We start from the raw sequence: 25,050 nt of genomic DNA, 5'->3' as shown, positions 1-25,050 counted from the left end.
CCGAGACCACTCGTGGATCATTACATTGAGCTACTATGTTTTTAATAATCTGTTTTGGCTCTATTAAGCTTGTAACCAGAAATATTGCCAAAATGTAGGGCCTCTTGTTCTATCTCACCAATTGCCATTACAGGATCAGGAGTAATTATCGCGACATCGTCTGCGTATGCCAACACTTTAACTTCTATCTCATTTACGCACATGGGGGGAATACTGGGATTAAGATTAAGATTGCGTAAGTACGGATCCATATACAGTGCGAATAAAAGAGGAGAGCTAGGACAACCTTGCCTTGTTCCTCTTTTAATCTGCACCGCCGTTGTTAATTCCCGATTGATTTTAATTCTAGCCGTTGGATCCCTATAAAGAACCTGAATTGCTCTTATAAAATTGTCACCGAACCCAAAAGTTCTCATTAGCTCCCACAAATACTCCCAAGCGACCCTGTCGAAAGCCTTCTCGGCGTCTAAAAATAAAGCCGCGACAGGGCCGCCAGAAGCCTCCATGGCATCAAAACAGGTGATCACAGTCCTAACATGTTCTGTAGTCCCTTTCCCCGGGATGAATCCGTGTTGTACTAGGGTGACTAATTTTTCTATGACAACTGACAACCTTGTTGCCAGAATTTTAGAATAGAGCTTCACATCAGCGTTCATTAAGGCAATAGGTCTATATGACCCAGGAGCTGTGGCGGGTTTACCTTTTTTCAGGATAACTATAATTTCAGTCCCGCCCCATGATTTTGGGATTGAGATTTCTCTCTGTGCTTGAATGAGTGTATCCAGTAGCTCCACTCTAAGAACTGATATAAAAGTTTTGTAGAATTCGATCGGTAGCAGATCTGGTCCTGCAGCCTTTGAGGATGGGAGATCTGATAGGGCTAGTGTCAATTCTTCTAATGTTATAGTGGCATCAAGTATATTTTTTTCCTCCAAATCTAGTTTATTAAGTTGACTGTTTACTAAATAATCCCTAACTTTGTCCATATCTACCTCAGTCTCCCGATCATATAATCCAGAATAAAACTTCCAGAATTCATTCCTTATTCCAGCAGAGTCAGAGATCAAGTTGCCTGAATCGTCTACTATATTTTTAATGTCCCCTGCATTAACTTTTTGTCTGGTCCTAACAGCAAGAATATGACCGACCCGCTCACTAAACTCACAAGCCTGCTCCTTCTTTGCTAAATAACTAACTGCTGTCTTATTAGTGATTCTTTCCGCTATTTCCGCCTTTAAAACCATAATTTCCAACAATTGTTGATCCAATGGGAGGCCCCTCATAATTAACCTACTTAACTCAGCCTCAGCGTTCAGAAGGGAATTAACTTGTTGATCGATCATTTCTTTCTTTTTTCCGTCTATATGTTGAAAAACTAATTGTCTCTCCCCTGACGCTTGCTTTGAAGGCATCCCAGATATAACCACTACTAGTGCTCCCCACATTGTTAAGCCAAAACTCACTGATCCACTTTTCCATATGCTTACAATAACCCTCATCTTGTAACAGAGCTCGCTCAAATGACCATTTATATGTTTTTCTACCTAACCCATTTAAACTAAGTGACAATAACAGTGGGTTGTGGTCAGAGACCAAACGAGGTAGCTTCTTAATCTGCGTATTAGAAATCAAGACATTGGATATTAAAAAATAATCCAACCTTACTGTTATATTGTGAGGAGCAGAGAAAAAGGTATCGCCATCTATCTGCGGGTGCAAATTGGCCCAAACATCTGAAAGAGCATTATGCGAGGCCATATCTACTATCGCCCTATGCACCCTTTTCTTCCTCCCCGTATAGGAATGACTCAGTTGTAGCTCAATATTTGCCGGTCGACTGATATTAAAATCTCCGCAACAAACAATTGGCTCCACCCAAGTTGAGAGTTCATGATCCAGAAATTGGAATATGTCTGGGTCATCGCACGTTGAGCCATAAACTGAAACCAGTGTGAACCTAGCTCCTCTGAATCCTATTTCTGTAATCACCCACCTACCCCAAATATCTTCTTTACTTCTAAACACTGTGCAATCCGCCCCTCTCCCCAAAATCGCTACCCCACGAGTTTTGGAGGCTAGTGTGGTATATGCTAAGACTTAAAAGCCAACCTGTTCTAGCAAAAAACCCTTTCCTCCCTCCACATGAGTTTCCTGTAGACAAATCAGATCAGGAGACATTGATTTGCAAAATGCTGAAACTCGCAGCCTTTTTTGGGAATCGTTAAGGCCACAAACATTAAATGACAAAATTTGACAAGTCATCAAAAAACATCAAAGATTAGCACCAACTTCCAATTCCAACTCTTAACCAAACCCACCGCTTCCTTCTTTCTCCATTTGTGCAAAGCCTGTAGCTGCCTCAAACTACGTTTTACTGTGTATGATGTGTGCCATTTTTTTTCCCTCTTCCCCCTCCTCCCTCCTCCCTGAACCCCCCCCACACTACCCCTCCCCCCTCCCCCCCTACAGGCAAATAGGTCACGCATGACCTATATGTGAACGCCAGGGAAGCAGCAGTCGCTACTCCTCCCCACCGCCAACCAGCATATCAAACTTAAATCCATTATTTGTTCTCCTTGTATCCCAAAACTTCCATCATGTAAACCTTCGCCTTAATCTCTGAAAAGAAAAATTTAAACTGGCCCTTGGTCACAATTTTCAATTTTGCAGGATATAACAAATAAGCTTCTGAGCCCAGAGCCTGAATATGTGGTATCAGTTGCCTCAACCTCCATCTACGTTCAACTGTGGCATGGCAAAAGTCTGGTCTTGCAAAAAAAGTGACGTTGTTATAGGTACGTCTCGACTCTGGCTTCGCTTTGTCCAATATCAACTGCCTAAGGAGAAAATTCCCTACAAAAATTAGCAGAGCCCTTGGGCGCCCACCCTGTACTCCAGCCTGAGGCTGACCCCTTTTAAGGAACAATGGGAAGCGATGGGCTCTTTGAATTTCAATTGCCCACTGCCAACTAGATAACTCCGGAAAAGCCCCCTTTAACAAATTTACCGCAAACAACCTGGGGTCCTCCCCTTCAAGACCTTCCTCCACGCCGAACAGTCTGATATTATTACGACGCTGCCTATTCTCAAAGTCTTCCAACTTCCAGTTGACGTCCTCTGCCACCTTTTGATGCTCTTCCTTGTATGATTTCAGGTCTCTCAAGTCGTCTTCCACTTTACTGGTCCTTTCCTCTACATGTACGACTCTCTCAACCATCTCATCTTGCCTTTTACTTATGGTTCTAAGTTTATTCTGTATCTTCCTTGATTCCTGTCTCGCCCTCCTACTCTCCCCTCTAGCCTCAGATTGCATTAATTTCAAGGTATTAAAAAGAAGATCAAGCGTAACAGGAGGCTGAGAGGATTGAGTAGAGCCTTGTTCCCCAATCAGTGTTGCCGGACTGTCTTGCTCCATAAACGAGAAGGTAGTAGTAGAATAATCCCAAGCTAGTTTTTTAGTAGGATCAGTAGTACTACTTGCAGTGGAAGGTTTCCTTTTAGAAAGGCGTTTTTTCTGTGAAGTTTTCCTAGCCGGGGAGCTGCTGACAGAGTCAATACCCGTGGATTCATCAGAACTAAGGCCCTCTGATGGCTGAGACTGCGACTGCGTATCTTCATCAACAGAGTAAAATCTCTCTGCAGAAGCTGAACCACTAGCGATGCCAATCTCGGCGGAGGTAGAGGATTCACCTCCTGATTTGATTCCCCCACTCTCCGTATCTAAGTCCATGGTTTCTGCCCAAGTTAGAGGTTTAGGCAGCAGTGTACCCGCATTATCCCCATCAAATGCAACAACCTCCATTACGTCATTTAACTTTTGTCCAGGTAGCTTGTTCCCCCAACTCAGCTCCCGGCCCTGGCGCCAGCATAGAAGACCTTCGAGTTTCATCCGGTAGCTCATCCGGTAGCTGAGTATTCATAGCCCGGTTGTCAATTGTATCTATAGGCTCTTTACCCGCTCCTTTATTTATATGTGTTTTTACTATTTGCCTCAATTCATGCGTCTCTGACCCCCGCTTCATCCCAGTCCCAGTGTAGGCTCCAGACTCACCCTCGGCAGCCACCAGGCCCGCATCTGTTCTCACCCGGAATGACTGCAGGCACTGCATCGGACGGCTTTCCTGCTGTTACTGCTGGTCTTACGGGTTGCCTAGCAACCCCGACACCGGCTCCGAGCCCTGCTCTAGCAACCGCACCGAGGACGCCGGCTCCAACGCCGACTTCAGCTTCTGAATCCGCTTCTGCGCTAAGATCCGCAGAAACACCAGGTTTGGTTGCGGGGGGTCCGCTACTTGCTGGGGTGTTTGCAAAACTTTCCGTAACCGTAGGCTGCCGCAGCGCGTTTTCCTTGGCTTTCGGCTTGATAACGTGTCCTGCATCTCTTACGGGTGCTGCACTGTCCGCTCCGTTTCTTTTTGCTGCCGACTTCTTTAGACTTGAGGCATTTTTTTGTGCAATAGTTATGGCAGGGCCAGGGCCAGGAGCTTTTAAATCCGCTTTACTTTTCTCTTTTTCTTTTACTGTTTGGCATTTAATGGTATCCGTGTCTGCCGGTTTCCCTCCCTTGCCGTCTTTGGTCTCGAGTCCACGCTGCAGGCGAGGAAGCATCTTGAACCAGGACTTTAGTACCAGTCTAACAACTTCTGATATTCTCCTCTTAAAACGCAGGGCTGTGCGTGTTATGGTATTTTTTCGTTGTTCCCAGGAAGGGAATATCGCAGTATTACACAAAAAAGGCATACAGCGACCTCAGGCCAAGCACCTTAGTTACTCCATTTCACCATTGGAAAGCCTGGCAGCGGAGAGGAGGAGAGCGCGGCTTACTCGCTGCATCCCTCGGCGGCCATCTTGCCCCCAGCCAACAATATCTGATTCCTGAAGACATCTCAGTAAACTATGAGGCACGATTATCATGGGGCTCAAGCAGTTGGACTACAGTTCTGCTCTCAAGTGACACTATAGCTACCCCACCACCAAGGGAGCAGGAGAGCATAGAAAACTGTCCACAGGCTACCGCTGCTGCCGATATCGTACCGGAGAGGGAGACAATTGACATTTGTGCACTAGAGAAAGAGGATCCACCTCCAGAGAAACAATCAAAGGGCACACAGGAAGCCCTCCTGGAGAACACTGAGCAGGGATATTTGTCTCGGGATCCCACAGATAACTTTTTCTCATTGAATGAAGAATCCTATGGGCCAGAATCCTCGGACTTACATAGTGGCAGCAGCGATGATGGGTGTGTTGATACCTCCGCAAGCAATGACAGCCAATGTGAGGGCAAAAAACACAAAGGAAGTCTAAAAAGGCCTCAGAAGGGAAGAAACTTGCCCAGAAGGAGGACACGGAGGAGGAGCCCGAGCCAGATCTCCGATGGGACTATTCTGACACCCAACCGCTCTCTCTACTAGGGGGGCATGGAATAATGAGCACAGACAAGAGATCTCAAGAGGGGGCGGACACACAGTAGGAATCGGCACAACCATCTGAGCCTACACTAGCAATGATTTTACAATCACTAAGTGCATTTCAGAATTAGGTCAAATCGGAAAACCGGCTTGTCCATGTGGCGGCGAAAAAACTTCAGGGCTCTGTTCGCAAAATCGGTAAGACCTGCTCTGAAATCCCCAAAAGAATGAGCATGGTGGAGAACAGAAAGATTGGAAAATACAGTGGATACTCTGCAAACTCAGGTTACATCACAAGGAAATGCAGTAACTAACATGTGGAAACTGGAAGAGGCAGAAAACAGCCAACGCCGAAATAATCTCCGAATTCTTGGGATCCCCGAAAACAGCGAAGGGAGTGATATGCGTGCATTTATCATTAACCTCTTTAAGAATGTGTTTACCGAACTAGTGCAATGGGACTGGGATAAAGAAATCCAGCGTGCACACAGATTCCCATTCTCACCTCCCAAATGCCCAAGCACCGATCAAAACTTTCCCAGAGTTATCCTGATATTTTTTGGCAATTTTTTACTGCGGCAGGCATTTTATGACCTCGCCCGGCCAAACAAAAAAAAGTCCTGGGAGAACTTTTAGTTTTTTGCAAAACCAGATTTCGCACATGCCACGGTGGAGAGGCGCTGAAGATTACAACAGCTGATTACACCCTTGCAGAAAGCAGGGGCCCTTACTTTTCTCCAGAACCCTGGCAAACTGAAAATAGTATCAGAGCCAAACCTTGTTTTTCACTTCAGAGATACAGGCAGAACAAGCACTGAAAGACATCATCGCAGGGAAAAAAAGGGACTTGGGGAACAATCATTAACTCTTCCAAAATTAGTTGGTCTATGACTGTAGCTTCTTGATTTATAGATATATCACTAGACTAGCTTTGCAAACGTTGTACTCCTTGCTTTTTCTCTCTGCCTGGTTGTGCTTCACATTTTTTCTCTTTTTTTTTTTTTTTCTTCCTCCTCGCGAGTGTCTGTTTTATACGTCCGGTGGGTTGGGGAAAGTGGCTGAGATGCCTGGGCAGGTCCTTATTGATCGGAGGAAGGGAGGGGTGCGGAGAGTGGGTGAGGCTGGTTATACGCTATCGCACAGGCTTAGGATTGAGCCTGGCGGCTTGATAATTGGAGGGGGGGGGGGGGGGGGTTCGACCAAAACCAAGGGATAGTAAACACAAGATGGGTGGAAAAGGTGTTGGGTGGAAGGGTCATTGTGCTAAGAGAATGGTAGGAAATGTATCTACGGAGCAGGAATGCTACTATAGTAAACAATTGAGGGCTGATCAAACAATAGCATGGCAAAGTTAAAAATGTCTTCGATTTAACATATGTGGTCTTAATGATATAAAGAAAAGACAGAAGGTTGCTATGGGGCTTCAAGTAATGGAGGCAACCATCGTATGCTTACAGGAGACTCACATCGAGGGGTCACAACAATATCTGCTCAAAACATTAGGGTATCAACGTATTACTGCCTCAACACAGGGGGTCCGAACCAGGGGGGAAGGTATCCAAGCGAAGGGGGGCGGGGCTGCATTTCATAAGATCATTATCCGATAAGTTTGGGCGATGGGCCATCACTGAATCTCACTATAATAATAGGTTAAATAGGATGACACTTTGTACTATATATGGCAACGTCAGTGATGACACAGGTGTGTTGGTCAGCTTCACCAATGAACTAGTACACGGGCCTCTGTCCCTGATCGTGTGCGGGGATCTAAACTTACACCTGCCAGGCGACTGGTCGATGGGCCTGGAGTTCAAATATCAAGGCAGGAAACCAAAGGTTGTTCGGGCTCTTAGAGACTTTTGTGTATTACACTGGTTGATCTATAGCTGGCAACTAAAACACTCCGGGGACCCTGGATTTACGTATTATTCCCATCCAAATTCCCGCCATTCACGGTTAGATTATATGTTTATTTCTAATTCCCTGAAATCCACTTTCAAGGTAGAAAAACTCCAGAGGGTACTTTCGGACCATAACCCGTTAGAATTAAGTTTAGCATGTAGTAAAAGTAGTCACATAATAAGGATGTGGACTTTTGAAAAAGCATTATTGAAGAACGAGAAATATTGCCAACATATGAGAGAGTGGATGCCGATTTATTTTATAACTGATAACCTGGGCAGTGCATCTATCGAGGTGGTTTGGGATACCCTGAAGATAGGGATTAGAGGAGAAACATTGCAATTTTCATTTAGGGCCACCAAAGAGGGGAAACAACACTTGGCAACGCTACAACAGAATCTGGGTGGAGCGGAGGAAAATCTGATCAAAGCTACTCCAGAGGGGCGGGTGACCGATAACTAATTGGCTCGGGTAGCCATTGCTAGAAACCTTATTTCTGAGATTTTAATGGAAAAGGCCATAGCTAAAGTAACAATCTATAGAGAAAAAACATACGAACTAAGCGTGCAAGTCGGTCATCAGTTAACGGTTCGCACCCGAGAAGAGATCTCAGTTAATGTAGTAAGGGAAATTAAGGATTCAGAAGTTGGTATGCGATCTGAACCAGCTGAAATAAGAGCGTCATGTCAGAGATATCAGGAGCTTTACAAAGAACCAGAAAGGGGACAGGAGGATCCGGAACTATATCTAGATCTAACTATTGGTAATAGATTTGATAAAGATCAAGATAGTCTATATATTCCCCAATATTGGGATGAAACCTTGCTTTCCATGAATACATTGGCGATTGGGAAAGCAGCAGGTATAGATGAGATCCCAATGGAGTTCTACGTCAAATTCGCAGATCAACTCAAAGAAATCATGTTAGAATTATTCGCTTACATATATTAGGGGGGAATCCACCTGTCTTATGGTCCACGGCAAAAATTGTGGTCTTTCTGAAAAAAAATAAAGATCCTCTGGAATTGGGATAATACCGCCCTATAACATTGATCAACTGGGATTCCAAAATCTATTCGAAACTCTTAGCCGCTCAACTTGCACCAATCATAGATAAAATCGTGTCTGATCGCCAGCATGGGTTTATCCCAGGGAGATCAACAATAGATCATGTCCAAAGAGTGATCTCCCTATTTGACTACACGAAGACGACCGGGGGACCCTATGGCGCTTATTTTGCTTGACGCGGAGAAAGCGTTCGGTAGGGTCTCCTGGAAGTTTCTGTGGGCTTCTATGTCCCACTGTGGGATCACTGAGGGATTCATAAAGGCCACCCAAAGGTTATACATCAATCCAGCTGCCAGCGTTCTGATAAACTGGATTCTATCTGAAAGATTCACTATCACCAGGGGGACAAGACAGGGGTGCCCCTGCTCCCCTCTTCTGTTCGCTATTTATATTGACTCATTTATTCACCGGCTAGAAAATCGTGTGTTTAATACCACCTATTCAAATACATAACCATGAGACAAAAACCCTAGCATATGCCGACTACATCGCGCTGTCACCAGCCATCCTAATAGGGCTATAAATGTGATAGAAGAGGAGGCGCAACGGTTCGGAATAGTCTCTGGTACAAACTAAATTCCGGCAAAACCCAAATTGTTCTCGAGAGGGACACACGAGTCACAGATAAAGCAGTGTACCTTGGCGTTAACATAAGTGCAAAAATAAAAAACATGGTTAGCATCAATATGGACCCATTGATATACCATACAAAAAAAGAGTTGATACGACTGAATAATCTGCATCTGACTATAGGTGGCAGATGCAATGTAGTTAGGATGCTCTTTCTGCCCAGATTTTTATACTTTTTTAGAGCAATTTGTTTGGAGTTTACTCCCCAGCTATTCAAAACCATCGAGTTAATGTTTTCAAGGTTTATTTGGGGGTTTAAGAGACCCTGTAGGGCCCTTAGATGGATTATGTTAGAAAAGGACAGCGGGGGATTATCAGTGCCCAATTTTAAACTATACTATTGGGACAACATTTTAAGGTATTGTGTGATACTTATCTCCAAAGAATCTAATGGCCACTCCATCCCGACACCACAAGAAATTATCCTGGGGGAGGGATGTGAAGGATGCTTGTGGCGACATATTAATGATAGTTACTTCAAGAAAGTTACATTTAAGACCATATCTAGTATATACAAATTATGGAGCAATATACGGAAACTACTGGGGCTGGGCCGCTACTCGTATTATAACCTGTGCGTCACAATAATGATCTTCCAGAGAACTTCCAGGATAGTTGTATGGATAGGTGGGTAAAGGAGGGGCTGCAACAGTTGGGGTGCTTTTATACACTAAAGGGGCTAAAGATTTTTGAGGAATTGCATATAGAGTATGATATCAGTCATAGGGACTTTTTTAAGTTTCTGCAGATCAGAGATTTTTTATCAAAGAAAGGGGGTAGTCGGTTAAAATTTCAAACTAGTCAAATTATAGAGAATTTATGTAAAAAATCCACTCCTAAGATTGGGGAGATATACAAAGCTATGAACACGGTATTTCCAGATGATATGGATAAACAATTGGCTGTCTGGCAGGCCAAATTAGGAGTTAGGCCATCAATCCCCCCTTACGCTTATGAATTATCACGGACATGCTTGATGTCTATTAAACTGCAAGCCTAATTTTATAAAACTTTCTTCTCGCTGTACTACACCCCTTATAAAATTGCTAAATGGGGGACCGGAAAGGGAACCACTTGCCCGTTATGTACACTATTTGAGGCTGACATCATTCATATGTTCGCCTCTTGTAATACACTTTCTAATTTGATAACGGAGATATCTGGTTTCTTATCAGAGGTATTCCAAATAAGAATGAGTATTTCAGTAGAAGAGATCATGTTGGGGGTAGCCAAGTGTAATCGACCGAAACCTATGCAGGGCCTGGGCCTCGTGGCTATGGCAGTTCTGCGGCTTTGTATTGCTTCATCATGACTAGACCCGAGTCCACCGGTATTTTCACAGTGGAGGACTAGGTTATTAGCGACATGTAGCCTCGAGGTGGCCATTTACAAAAATAAAGGGTGTAGCAAAAGAAAGGGGTATTATGATTTGGGAACAATTGCTTCTGTGGATTCAAAGCCACACTTGGGGCTGGCGCTCGCCCCACAGGGATATTTGTATATCGGTATATATCATGGCGATGTTAAGCTTTTCTGTGTAGGACCCTGCAAGCAGTGATGAATTGTATTGATAATGTATATGCAACTATTTCGTTTTACACCCATCTGTATATTATGGAACTTCATACCGAACTCATGTATGTAATAACTTGGTCCCTTTATTTTCCTAGTTTTGAACTTGGTCTTACGGGTGGGAGGGCGGGTCTGTGTTTGTGTTTGTGTAAACATTTGAAAAAAACTGTGAATAATGATGTTTAAAATAAAAAAAGATGCTGAATGCCTGTGTTAATAGTAGAAAAGTGCAATACACTTCGAGGTCTAATACCAATAGGCCTGATAAAAGAATAATATTTTGCTAAAAGAACACACACAACGAAGAACAAATGTTCTTGGTCCAAGCTTCATTGAGGGGCTAACAGAAGAAAGGAAGAAAGGCCTATGGAAGCTAGGCATTTGGTAAAATGCAAATGAGTGACAGTGAAAACAAACAATGTTCTGCTGTGGGCGTGTTGCAAGACCACTGAAAAGTAAACAATACGTCTCACAGCACAGCACATGCGCTGTGTAGGCGAGACCTAAAACCCAGACCAGAAAACCAGCCCGCAAACAGCCAGAAAGCCAGCCCATGCACTGACTAATCTGTCAGGCCAGCCCTTTGGGCACTGCCTGATTACCCCATGGTCCAGTTCGAACCTTCCTGCTTGATTATCAAATAAATTAATTCTGAAAAGTGTCAGGAATTGTAAACTCACTGACTCCTGCAGAGTAAAAGGTGTACTTTTCCACAGACATGAGAATAATCTATTTATTTTTTTAAATGGCGGTAGTAGTTTAACTTTAATGTTAACGAAAATGGTTCCTGTCACTGAATAATTTTTTTGCTTTAACATTAATTACATATTTGTGTTCGACTCTTCAATGCTTAACAAACATTGCAGTGATTTAACTCCATCCCAAAATATTTTCTTTTGCCTTTTTTTTAGACTGACATTACACATTTTTTGATATTCACAAACTGAGTTTTATTTTACTAATAGTAATTTTATGACTATGGGGACTTTGCAGTCGGGACAGAGAACTCTGCACATAAAAAGATAGGACCGGTCTAGCTTTCTATGAGCAGGGTCTCCGCCACGCATGCGAAGTGTCTGCAGTCGTTAAATTACTATTAGTAAAATAAACTTGTAGTTTGTGAATACCAAAAAATAGTAAACTTACATAAAAGTGTAGGTTTACCTTTGGGAATCAGGCCCGTAGTAGTTTCCTGCAACATTTATTGCCGTGGATACTAAAAAAAAAAAACAATACAAAAAAAACTCCACCTAAGTACAGTTTTCTTAACATTTAACACCTATCTGGGAGTTTTCTACTTAGGAAACCAAAGTCCTTTTATTAGTTTTCATTTCTCCCGACTTTATTGCTTTTTGTCCACACCCAGTCTTACTCAAAGCTTTATTTCAAATATTTTTTAATTTTGCTCATCATATCCAATGTCTGCTCCTACTTTGAACCTCCACTGCAACCCTTCGCTGATTTGCCAGATATCCTGTTCAATCCTCCATGACCTTATTCCTTCTTGTCCTCCTGCTTAGTTTACTGTGATCCTGTTTGATTTTACGCCACAACTTGTGCTGTTTTAACCTATTGATTTTCCCTTCAGCATTTGTGCAAATCACTGCACGAAACATTTCAGCTTTCTTCCCCTCTATGAAAATTACAGTTTTTCTTTATTTTTTCTATATCCTGCACAAGTTTTGCAGCTTGAGGCACTAATACGACCTTTACCAACATGAATTATCTATGTCTTTAATCGTTCACTGCTTTCGGCGGTTAAACACGTGTAAATGACAAAAAAATTATTTATTCCTTACAAGTGACCCTTTGTGAGCAGCATTCCCCACATGTTGCTTAGATGCTGCCTATTATTGACAAAAACCTCATTTATGATTCTTAGGCGATTTTCATTTGTGATGTCTAATTGAAGCGTTTCTTAATTAACAGATCACACCCGCTGCAACGTATGGATCTTGGATGGGGATTTGTACCATAAAGGTCTTCTGAAGTTTGCTGTTAACGCAGAATCTTTGCAGGAAACACTTGCTGTGTTTGTGGCAGATATGTCTAGACCATGGACTATTATGGAATCTTTAAATAAATGGGCCAGCGTTTTGCACGAGCATATTGACAAGCTGAAAATTCGACCAGAAGACATTCGCGATATGGAGCAGAAATGTAAGATTTTGTTTTTTCTTTGCATTTTAGATTGCAGATGAAAGCATTATCTTTGTATAAACAGTGCACACATAACCAGCCATTGTTCTGCTGGAATCGTTATTGAGCACAGCAATGGCCTATTGTTATTTATGGTTGTATGAGATCTTTTGTGTAAAGTGAATGCTGGTCACAGTTGGGATGGATGCTTTTTTTAAGCATTGATTAGCACATTCTCATTGGATATCTTCCATGTTTGGCATGCCTTGTTAGCTTATCAGGTTAAGATTATAGGTATTCAAGGTAAGTCCCAATTTTGGACTACATATAGTATTTGTTCCCTAGTTCAACATCTCCGGAATTTCACTAAGCTAGTGAGCATCAAACATACTCATGGCAAGCGCCTAATTTGATTGGCACCTCTAATTCTGGGACATTTTTTACGTTTGTTGTTGTATGGCCTGTACCAAGGGTGTTAAAACCTGGCGTTTGTTGGCCAACATAAGCATTGGGATGGTGCCAGTCTGTTTCCCCACACCCCCTCAGGGGATGTTGGCCTATAGTCCTGCTAGCTCACCATGCACCATCCGAGCCACTAACCTTGCAGCGCAACAAATGTGTGTGCAACCTTAGAACATGACAACCCTAATCCCCCAAGGAAATTGTGGTGACCGATCTAAAACCCATTTGTTTGGACTCTCATGCATTCCTAAAGAAGTACACAAGAAATACTCAGCAAGGCATTTCGATGTTTATTGAAGCATGGTGATCCATGTGTGAAATACGGGTGTTGGGATCATGAGAAGAATGCAACAGATAAGCGTAATTAATATTGCAAGAACAGTGAAAAGGATGAACGTTTCCACCATTGTGCTAAGACACTGTCTATAAGCAGGCATATATGTACCAGAATAGTGTACTCCTACCTAGCTCTCACTAACCTTGTCTTGCCTAGGGTGAGTCATCTGCCAAATCCCTGCCAGGTGGACTAACTCCGCCCTTACCTGTGGGTAACAGTCTTGGTGTAAAACTGGACATCGCTTGTTTCAGTAAATAGGAATCAGCTGAGCTGGAATTCCGATGTGAAGTTACCTCGCTGTGTGAGCTGAGTGCATCTCTTCCTAAACACTGGAGTGGTTGTGTATTCATAATAAGAGAAGGCTGTTTTGCAGCCTCTGTTTAGGCCACAGTTGTTTGTTCTAGTTGGATTGCAGTGTCGCCAACCGGACAAACAACAAACATGACATTTGTGCAGTGAACTTTGTCCCTCTTACTAGGTGTCATGGTAACGAACCCATAAACTAGAAATATAAGCAATGCAAATTCATAAAATGTTATCCTGCATTGACACACACGCAAATGTATGTCAAAAGTAATCGTTTAAAAGAGATGGCAACCTAAGAAACGTGAGCATGTCAATGCCGGTGTTTCTGCTAGGCCTATCCTGACCACGTGACATTGTCATAATGATTTCCAACTAGAATTTTCGCAACCACCAGTTTCAATGGTGCAGTTGCCAATTTCTGCAATGAAAAACCATCACAAAATACATTGCAGTCTTCAATCTGAGGATACATAGGTGTGAATTTGCAATTTTCATATTTTCTTTGTTGCCTCCTTTATGGTTTGTCAAAAGGCACATTGGCAGGGTAGGGGTGTGGGACTACCACTCCTATTGACAAAATTGTCCATGTTTTTGTGTATATAGAAGTGCACATACATACTGTGGTCTGGATGCCATTTAGTTTGCAGAGAGTATGGTATACAGGTTACTCTTCATTTGTGTTATCCTCTCAATCCTCGGGATCAGCGTGATGTTAAAATAGGGCCACCTCCAGATCTAACCAAACCCAGAATGCTGTAATAGCCATGGGTTAAGGAAGGATCAGGTGAGGGCAGAGAAAGGGGCGGGGAAGGAAGGGAGCAGCGGGGAGGGAAATCTGAAAGACAAACGACAATAACGTTGGTACCAGTTGCTGTAACTTCTGTCTCAATCAAACACAACAAACAAATGCTGTTCCCATCTACCTGTAAAGTAAATTAAAGGAACTGTAATATAGAAGATACACCTCTTCACCATAATCGGAGCCCAGGAAGGATACGAACGGTGCTATATCCCCTCCCCTGCAATACACAAAGAAGAACAGTCTTACTCTACAATTCTGAAATTCTCTAGTGGAAGGGTGATATACTATGCGACTGTACATACCCCATGACTCTTGATAATGAGGGGAAATTAGGGAGAGTCTTGAGCTTATCCATACGACCCCTGGGTTCATTGTACATGATAGATACAATAAGGTTCATAAACGGGTTCCGTCACCCAGTAGATTTGAGCCGTACAGTACCTGAGCTGTTCCAACGGTAAGTTTCTCTTGGTAACGTTGTGCTGTACTTGTCACACCAAGTACTCTTCGCCAAAGATGAACTGGTCCTGAAGAGTACTGCTTATATGTATGCAAGATCCAAATGATCCTCTACACGAGCCGCAAGACGCAGGCTCAGCCAACAGAGGACCGGCTTAAATAAGGATTTTAAAGACGAGATTTCGTCCTCCGCACGAGCTGTTGCAAAAAGGCTCACCAACGGAGGGCAACTGGGGCAAATAAACACGATCGTGGAGATCAGCTCCACACAAATCAACTCCATCCTCCACACGAGCGGAGGAAATTAGGCTCACCAACGGAGGGCAAAGAATGCTTGGTTAACAGCTCCTCCCTGTTCGAGTAAGCCCGTATTCCTCCGCATGAGCCGTGGCATACGGCTCTCCAACGGAGGAACAGCTGAGGCTCTTTACAACCGGACAAGTTGCCGGATACGCTTAATCGCGTATCCTCACGATTAAGGAACAAAGCTTTTCCTTAACTTCAGGAATAAACAAGAAACGTTTGTCAAGGACACCAGGAGCGCTAAGAGCAGGTCGACAGAATAAAAAAATATCCGACCAGAGGAACAGGAAGTTTCCTCCTATATAGGACCGCCCATCAGTGTGTTCCAAGCATTCTGGGACGTGTAGTTCTTGCACATATATGATGACACCCAGAAAGAAGACGATGTCCTGAGGCGCGCATTGGAATTATAACAATTTGCGATAAGGGGAAAAAAATCAACTAGAGTATGAATTAGAAAAGTAACATTTACCACATTTCTGTCTTCCAGTTTCTGGTAGCCCTTTAACACAGGCATAAACCCAAAAAGCATAGGCATAGTCAATAGATCTCGCCTTTGGGACCGTATAAGTATTTAGCCTTGCAACAGTTGATGTTGTTGCAGTAAGGATATTGTGCTGCATAACTAAATACTTATAAGGTCGCAAAGGCGTGACCTATTGGCTATGCCATTGCTCGTTTTTTCTTCTATCTTTCTTCCCCACCCCCCCCCCCCCACCCCCCCTGCCCCCACCCCCGCCCCTGCTCACACCACTGCCCCGCCACTCTACTCAAAGCCGGTCACTACTTTCTGCTTTTTGTCTCTAATTTGCGTGAGTGAAGGACACACTGCTGTTTATGAAAGGAAACTTTGCACTGGCCTCCCGCAGTTCGTGATGTATGTATGTGAAGCTTGCACTGCTACTCTCCCTGCTGCCCAGGTCTATCGGGCACAGCTCTGGCCTGCACTGTATCTCCTCTTGGTATGCATACCCTTGTACTCACGTGCAGTGGTTGTTCTAAGAGTGAGGAATATTTCCCTCACTTTGCCTGGCCTGTGTATAATGGAAGTGTGCCCTGCTGGCGACCGCTGCTAAGTCTTTGATTTCAGTAGCGGACAGCTGCAGTGGGCAGGGGGGCTGAGTAGTGCTTCTGCTCGCAGGCCCTGCCTTGCAGCATCAGTGACAGAGTTTTCAGGCACTTGGGATGGCAAGATGAGCCATTTCTCTCCGGGTGAAATATCCCCATTTGGAATCGTAACTAGTTCAGCAACAGCAGAAACAGTGGCAGAAAAAGAGTTCCAGAATGTTGGTGGGACACCAGGGTGTTCACCGAGGAAGAGGCACTGCCAAGAGGAACTGAGGAAGGAGTGAGAAGGAAAAGGGCCATGGAGGAAAAAAGTAAAGGGGTCGAAAGGCCACAGATACATTTTTGAAAAATAACTATGAAACAGCATTGAAGATAATAGATAATAATGAAATGGGAACCAGTGCAAATTAATCAGGGTTGAGTGCTCTGGGCGCACTGGGTGGTTAGACAAGCTAGCAGAGTTCAGAGGCCAAGAAGTGGAGGCTAACCCTAGGAGGGTGGGAAAACACTAAAGCCAAGGTGGGGGCAGGAGAAGGGGCAGGAAAAGGCAGAGGGGGCGATTTCTCAGTCTGGCAGTGGTATGTTCAGGAAGAAGTAGACCCCAGAGACTAATGACCCAGTGTAATTAAAAAAGACCCACAGTTCTGAACTCTACTGCACGGTGTAATGGAGGAAATTGAAACAGAGCGATGTAAGTTTTAGGATCTGGACGACGCGAGCAGAAGGAAAGAAAACAATCTGTTGTAGATAAAGAAATATGCAGAGCTCCAAGATTCAACATGACATCACCAGCATGAGTCTCTGTACATGATCTGACTGGCCTACCCGACAGTCAGTGCCACAGGGGCCACTTTAGCTTAAGTGCTGGACCAGTTTTGTGGGCTGATTTTGTGAACTGCATCGCTGCACCAGCATCAGTAGGTGCCTTAAGGTGGCGCTAGGTCGTGCACTGCTCGCAGGGTCAGATCGCACAGATCAGGTGCACAGAGCTGTCATATCGGGGACATACCCCGGCGCAGAGGCCCGAGTGTATATATATTTAAATTAGAAGTGAATCAGTTGAAACACCGATGACTGCATCTATCTTGACTGTGTTCATGGGTGCAAGCACTGCTGTTGCTCTCACTGTCTCTCGTCTGGCACGAGGGGCGATTGCACCGCTGCTGGCGTTACAATACCGACTTAGTCCATGACAAAAGCTTAAAAACATAAATGTTGCAAAAAAGGCAGAGGAGAGAGATGGAGGGGATGAGGGAGCTAGTAATTTTACTTTTTTTTGTCCAGCTTGGCAGGGATTTGAATGCCGGGGCTGTCAAGGCGTGCACACATTGCATTCTAATTTAAGACTTTAAGGTCACTGGAAGCAAATGGGGCTATGTTTAAATTAAAAAGTGGAAAAAAGGGAGAATGCGGCAATAAGAGAAACGAGCATTGTCTGTGCACGTGAGCGTCCGGGAGAAGCAGGAGTTGTGTGCACGTGCAGCCAATCCTTACAAAAACAAGATACGCAAGCAAAAAGTGTACGCGAGTTGTGCTCACGTGCGATGGGAAAAGTGAAAGTAGTCTGGCGACTGCTGTGCGATTTGCGTGCACCGTGACGAGAGAGGAAAGCCATATTGCGCCTCTGTTCGTCATTTTGCGCGTAAACGCACGCTCTGCGCCAGCCAAAAGCGTGTTACGACTTTTAAAAGCCCACACACTAAATGTTTGGCAAAGCAGCGCATGAGCTGGCTCAGCGAGACCTAAAAATCAAACCACAGGCAGAAGGTTTGAGTCTATGCATTTTCTTCGGGTAAAGCCTAATTTATTGCTTCTGTTTTGAGTAGTATCTCAGAATAATGTTATGATTGTGGGTATCCCTTTTAACATGAGTTGTATGCCTTAGAACGTGCTCTTTAAAGGTAATGTATTGGTCACAGATGCCTTTTTCCCTTTTTGAGGACCATCAGTGTTGCCATTTGCTTAAAACACTGCAAAACATGCAACTTACTGAGGTAGCACATCATTTTCTATTTATCCTAAATCTACTGTCTCATTGAGACAGCCCATTGGTTAAAAGATGACTATATGCCATCTCCTATTGACTGAAAGCGTATAAGCTAAAAGATATGAAACCTTACATTTCAAGCTTGATTAATCAAATGAAAACATGGGTATTTCTATTTTCACTTGATATTCGAGGATGTGAGACCATAACAGAAGTGGTATAGAATGCAACTTTAGAACATTGCCAGAGTTCTGTTCACACTAGGGCCAGATTAGAAGAACATCTAGTGGAACTAAAAGTATAACAAGCTTTAACAAAGCCAAAAGGTCTTGCCTACTACGAAAAAGCACAACTAAAATCTCGTCCAGAACTGGCTGCGTCTTATTGCTTTTTTTTGTTTTTCGCGGCTGTCAACGTGAGTGAGGGGGTACACTGAGGGAGAGAGGGGAAGGATGTGTGTGGAGGGGCAACATGATCAGTAGAGTGGGCTTTAGGCCATGATAATACTTTTTTTTTTTCTCAGACCCAGCACTGCCTGCAGAGGAAGATGGAGGGGACGGCATTTCATAGAATTGGAGGGGTCTTCAATAAAGTAGGCAGAGAAGGGAAATTAACAGAATATGCTGAAAATTCACAGGCCACATGTGGGGAATGAGTTGGGTACGAAAGGTGGACAAAGAAAAGAGTGAGTGAGAGGGGTCCTCGAGGAAAGGAACTGGTAGAGGAATAGCAGGGCAATTGGGAGGGGTAAGAGGAAGGTTTTTGTGAAGATGAAGTGAAAAGTACTGGGTGAAGTAGGAGTACAAAGAGAAAATTCACCGCTGCAAGATAGGAGTAGTACTGGGAGGCAGTGTAAGGAGGTTCTGGGTGGATGTTAAAGAGGCGGTAGGCGGGGACGGTAGATAGGTACTGGTTGGGGGTTGCTAGGGCAGTCACAACATAGTATGCCATCATTTTTGTGAACGAGTCCTGTTCCAACCAGTGGCGTTGTGCAATTTGAACAGTTAAAGCAGTTGTGGTACCAGTTGGCCTCCCAGAATGAGCACAAGTTCTTGATCTGCAGAGAGCTGCTGAGGGACAGCGTCCCAAAGCAAAGTGCTGCCATGCAGCAGTCCAGGATGAGCTGCTTCAAGTCAAGCAGCAACCTGGCAGGCGAACGCCCTGTGAAGCTGCGGTGCTAAGACAATAAACAATAGGCAGCAGCAACAGAGGTGGAGGCAGAGTACAGAAGCCAGGCAGTCCTCTGGGAGGGAGCAGTGGATAACCCCCTCCACGGTGCGAAACAGACCACCCTGAAGCCCTTTCAGTACACACTGAGACGGCCCGGCACACTGAGAAGTATTGGAGAGTGGTACATCACAAAACATGGTCTACATATTTAAAGTAGTAGCTTAGAATGGTCTTGGCCACTTGGGAGCAACAGTGTGTTTAACAAAATACAAGCAATGTGAGCAGGAAGTGGGGTAGTAGGGAGAAACCAGCATTAAAAATGCAATAGCTCTCGCCTTTGATTAAGTCAAAACCATTTGCTTTGCTAATGGTATTGTATAGCAAAGCAAATGGCTTTAACTTAATAAAAGGTGAGAGCTATTGAATTTTCAATGATAGTAGCCTTTCATGATTGAGGTTCGTGCTTTGAGCTCCCCCTCCTTGTCCAAAAAGACCACAATTCATGAGACAAGCCTATGTCATGGGGCACTCACATGATCTGTGGTCGCCCATGACAACAAACCGCAGCTGGGAGCCAGGTGTCATTGCAGTTGGGTACACTCAGGGCAGGGGTACACGTCCATCACCGTGCGAGGGATTTGCCAATCTCAACTTAGTTTGGTGATCATGTTCTGCAGCATGTAAGGAGATGAACTCATTAGTAAGGACTGCGACGAGGAAGACATGTACTTGGAGTAATGAAACTTTCGGGTAAGTAGCCGACCATTTCCGTAGTTCTGCCAGTTGTTACAAGGCAATGTGATAAAATGTGTTCAACAAGCATTTTTTATTGCCTCCCTTTTCCCCTTTCTGTTGGTTCCTCCTCGAACACCTCGCTCTGAGGATTCCATGAGAGCGCCTCAGTTATTGTTCGTTGATGCCGACTGGAGATTGGATCAATTAATAGACGGCATACTACAAGTGAGGGAAAGCCTATCCCTCACCTGGAGTATGCGGTCTTGTTATTCTCCCGGATCGCAACACCAGTCCCCTTTGTGCTAACCAGGTTGCAGCAACCTCTGTTATATATTAAATGTATTGGAAGCACTCCAACCCTTACTGTCACATTCTGGCACTTGTAATCTTACACTAATAGAATTAAAAAACACCAGGCCCTGGAATAACTCACACCACACCAATTCCTCTAATTCCCGAGCATAGGACACCATCTGCCAGTAGTAAAAGACTAGACAATGGCAGGCTCAATTTCTTCTGACTTTAACACACCGCACTGTGATGACAGTAAACCCAAGGACGTGGTCATCGCTGTTAACTGGATGAGGTGTGGGGTTGGGGGCTGAATTCTAGGTGTTAACAAGGGGAGGTACAGTAGAACTGGGCTCGAACACATAATGCTTTGTGTCTGGTTACGGAGTCTGCCACACTAATAGGAAAAGACAGTCCGTGAATTTCTTTCATTTCCTCGCTCCGGAAAGCAAATCGCCTATTTGAAGGTGCCCTCGTCCTTCCCTGAGCACCAGCTCGCCCATCTCTCTGGGCCTCTGCAGCACAACGGCACACCCTCCAACTCCTGTATATTTCGATTGGCCGGGTTGTGCTCCTCCATTCTCTCCGCAGGCATGGGGGTGTTGCTCGGTCGTTCTGCCCTTTCCGGCACCACTAGTCTTCCGTTGCCAGAAACAGCCAATTAACGACCGTGGGGCTGCAATGTTGTGGCGTAATCATGAAAAGAGGACAGAGGATAAAACCATGGACACGAAAAACAGGCTTTTTGGACTGCCGCAGCACTTTTTCTACTGCTTACAGGTCTCAAATTGGTGTGCTGGCGAAGTGTTGACAATAATCCAACCGATAAAGAGTGCACATCTACATAGTTAGCAGCATATACGTGACAGGTGAAGAGTCAGTAGTATTATTACGCTCGATGTATTAAAAACTCATATGTGTGTTTGTTCTGAAAATAAAAAAGTAACACACACACTTGGCAAGCTGTGTTTCTTTGTTATTTGTATACACCCGCCTCAACCGCCATCCGCATCACCTGGGCCAGGGCCTGCCAGCTGAGGGAGCTGCAGCGAGCGGCCTTCTGAGACATTCACCCGCTCCGGAGGAGGGCGGCGTGTCGGTGACAGGCCACTGAGGCAGGAGAAGGCGCTCGCAGGGCACGGCGGACGAGACGTTGATGCATGCGGCTCAGACACATGAAAATAAGAGGTGATAACTGAAACACGACGTGTCAGGGGTGAAGGCCAAAGCACGGGGATCTCAGAGGTGAAATCTGAAACACAGTGGAACTCTGGGTGAGAAATGAAACACCTGGGAAGTAACAGAGAGGAAGTCAGAGATTGAATCTAAAGCATTGTGGAACTGAGAATGAATTCATAGGTGAAAACAAGCGCTCGCTCGCCATGACGTATAGTTTTCTTTTTTTATGCCGTCCAACTTGGACGGCCTTAAAGGTTTTTTATCTGTTTGGGGCCATGTGTTTGGCCTCATAAAGATAGGAAACCTTTTACGGCAGAAGGAAGGCAGACAAGCCTGTCCAAGTGGGACGGCTCAAAGAGAAAAGTCTACGTCACCCAAAGCTCTTTCCCAATGGCTGGCCACAGTTTAGCATAAATGGTGACACCGGCCATTGGGAAAGAGGGGCGGGGCTTAAAGCCTGATACTGCCGCTCACTCAAAAACATAAAATCTCGCCAGTGAGACTGCGCATTTGCCGAGCACACGCAGGTGAGACCTAAAAACCAGTACTTCAATCCAAGAACGACCAGAGGGAGGAAACCAAAAAAGAAATCAATCAGTACTTGGTCCATACTCTATGCAATGGACAAACACACGAAGACAAAGCAAAACCGGACGTGATGAATGGATACTATGAACAATGAGAAGCAACAAAATGAGTGACGATGAAGCAAGCCAATATTAACTAATAAGCAGGATCGAAGCCTTTTTTATTTTTTATTTTAACAAAAGATCTTGCAAGTTAGAGCACATTCGCTTTCTCAGGTGAACCTTAAAATGTGATGTGTCGCTCTCATTAAAGGAGAGAACCAGGTTCTGTGTTTGCATCACTCCTTTACCACTTACATTTTTTAAAAATAATTTCTAATTAATACATTGTATCACCTTGTATTGTGTGTCTGTGTAGGATGAATTATTTGTCTAAAAGAAATAGATCTCAGAACCTTTTTTCTTGAATTCCTTGAGCTAATATATTGCAGTGTGTTGCAATTGCATTGGCCCGAATTATCAAAGTGCTAACGTAAAAATGTGGCTAACCTAGCTTAGCAAGAGATAAGGGAGAGTGTTTGTATTAAAAATGCTGAAACATCTTTTTACTCTTTACTGATTCGTTACTGTTGGTTTGCTGTTTTTCCATTTTTTTGACTGACTTCTATAAAATACTGCGAACTTGCTTGTCCTATTCGCCACCCTAAATACTTGAAATATACAGGCAACCTAAGCAACTTTAAGGTAACTGATTAGACTTGTCACAAGTCCAAATGATGAGCAATTTCCAAATATAGTGGACCTTGCCACAGTTATTTAGTCCTTGGGAAGGATGAGTGCAACATTTATTACTATACAGTTGAATCTTAAGTGAACAGAGCAAGGACTTTGTCCCTTTTCAGAGCAGTTAATCAGCTAGTAGGACTAAACGTCTTACTCTAGGAGATGCGCCAACTCTCAAAGAATCACTAACACATGGCTGGCTCTCTTGAGAAGGGCATCATGCTGCACAAAAATAAGACTTGTTTGCAGATCACTGCTAAAATCTAGGAGTCCGTTTGTTAGCAAAGGTTTTTGTTTCACTTTGATAAACTTTTATAATGTTTAAGTGTGACGGGTCTGCTTTTGCCCGCAATAGCCCCATCTCCCAACCCATTTATTCCAAAACTGTTGAAAAGTAGAGTGAATGTTGTGCTCAGCTGTGGAAGTTTAGAGGTGTAGAACAAGTTTGAAAGTAGACTTTAAACGACGACTATGTGCTTTTGTGCATGTTTGTGTTAACCTACTTTAGTTCATTCAGAGTCCCTGGGTGCAGGTGGACTGTGTGCTATAACCCAGCATATTGACCCTTCTCTGCCTATGTTTCGTCCTGCAGAGGTTGAAAATCATGTTGGTGTAAGAAGTATTTTTAATTTTTTTTTTATATTAATTACTTTAAAACAACTTGTAACAAAATCTTGAATTCGAATACCCGTGTACCATGATGGTATGGAAAAACGTTTTATTTCAAAAGTGCAATTTTACTCTCTTCTGGAACAAGTTAGAACCTTTGGCTAAAAAAGGTGATAGAATATTTTATTGGAGAGAATGTACATTTTCTGTAATTGGTTCTATTAGTTGTGAATGGTAAAAAAAAATTGAAGCGTTTGGGATAGAATTACAAATGATTAGGAAGGAAAATGGCTATATGCAGGTATTTATTTATCGATAGATGTATATATCGCAGACACAGCTGCAAGGGCAGTGGACTGCTTTACAAGTAAAGAACGATATAGAACAAATGACTGTCATTAACTGTCAGGGAAGAGCCAGAGTTTTAAAAGTAGATAAGCCATTTAGAGATTTGACCATGGGATCACATCATAATAATGACTTAACTTCTTATATGTTTTTGAAGGGACTGTGCAAACGATTGAGACTATTCGGTGGAGCAATCTGATGAGCAATGTGGTGTTAGATAAAGTGTTTCATTACAGATCGGAATAGAAAACATCTGAAATATAAATGCTTTTGAGTATGGTCCGGATTTGGTAAGTGTAATGCAGTAGAATAGGATAGACTAGGTTTATAAACTGAGTTGATATTTCTTCCATGGATAAAATATTGGTCAGACATGCAAAATGTAAGTCCCTTTTTTAATTATGGTTGAAATTCTTCATAAGAGGTATTGATAATCAGTAAAGCTTCACATTTAAGGTTTTATCTTGAGGCCCGTCCTTTTAAACCCTTACTGGTGCAAGACTGGATCTGGAAAAGCTGCGTACTGGTAGGTGGCTCTATCCCGACTCTGTCCCACTCGGGACATAACAGGAAGCTGCACAAAGGCACCACCCCTAGCCACTGACATTAGCTTCTATTGTCAGCACCCTTCAACAAGGATCCAAAGCTCAGTTTTTACAGATTTCGGTTGCGGCTGACCGGTTCTACAGAAGTAGAAAATACTATCCCGGCAGTGTAACTGGGATGTTGCTACCTAAAAATGAAGACTACAATCCGTGTTATGTGTTGAAAACAGGCATTTGTGACAGAGCCACACAAGGTCTGTCTGTTGTGTCCGGGAATCAAACACGACTAAATTCCTGTGACAAATGCTCCATGTTGCACCGGACGTCAATCAGGGAGCGAGAGGCCAAACATTACATGGCGGAACACAAGTAAAAATATTGGTCGCACAACAGTTTGTCCTCATCTAAACCTATGTTTGA

General features: G+C 43.7%; 1 protein-coding gene across 1 annotated transcript in view; it reads left to right on the top strand.

The window, feature by feature from the left end:
* Positions 1-25,050, top strand: part of DYNC1LI2 (dynein cytoplasmic 1 light intermediate chain 2) — a 473,715-nt gene that overhangs the window by 70,101 nt on the left and 378,564 nt on the right. The window contains exon 4 of the mRNA XM_086947723.1: positions 12,510-12,740. Within this exon, the coding sequence (XP_086803849.1) occupies positions 12,510-12,740 (231 nt within the window). The remainder of the gene's footprint in view (positions 1-12,509; positions 12,741-25,050) is intronic.

Source organism: Lissotriton vulgaris, chromosome 12, assembly GCF_964263255.1.
Source record: "Lissotriton vulgaris chromosome 12, aLisVul1.2, whole genome shotgun sequence".
In the NCBI taxonomy this organism is placed as follows: Eukaryota; Metazoa; Chordata; class Amphibia; order Caudata; family Salamandridae; genus Lissotriton; species Lissotriton vulgaris.
Note: the sequence above shows the minus strand (reverse complement) of the source record. Positions and strands in the feature narration are given on the sequence as shown.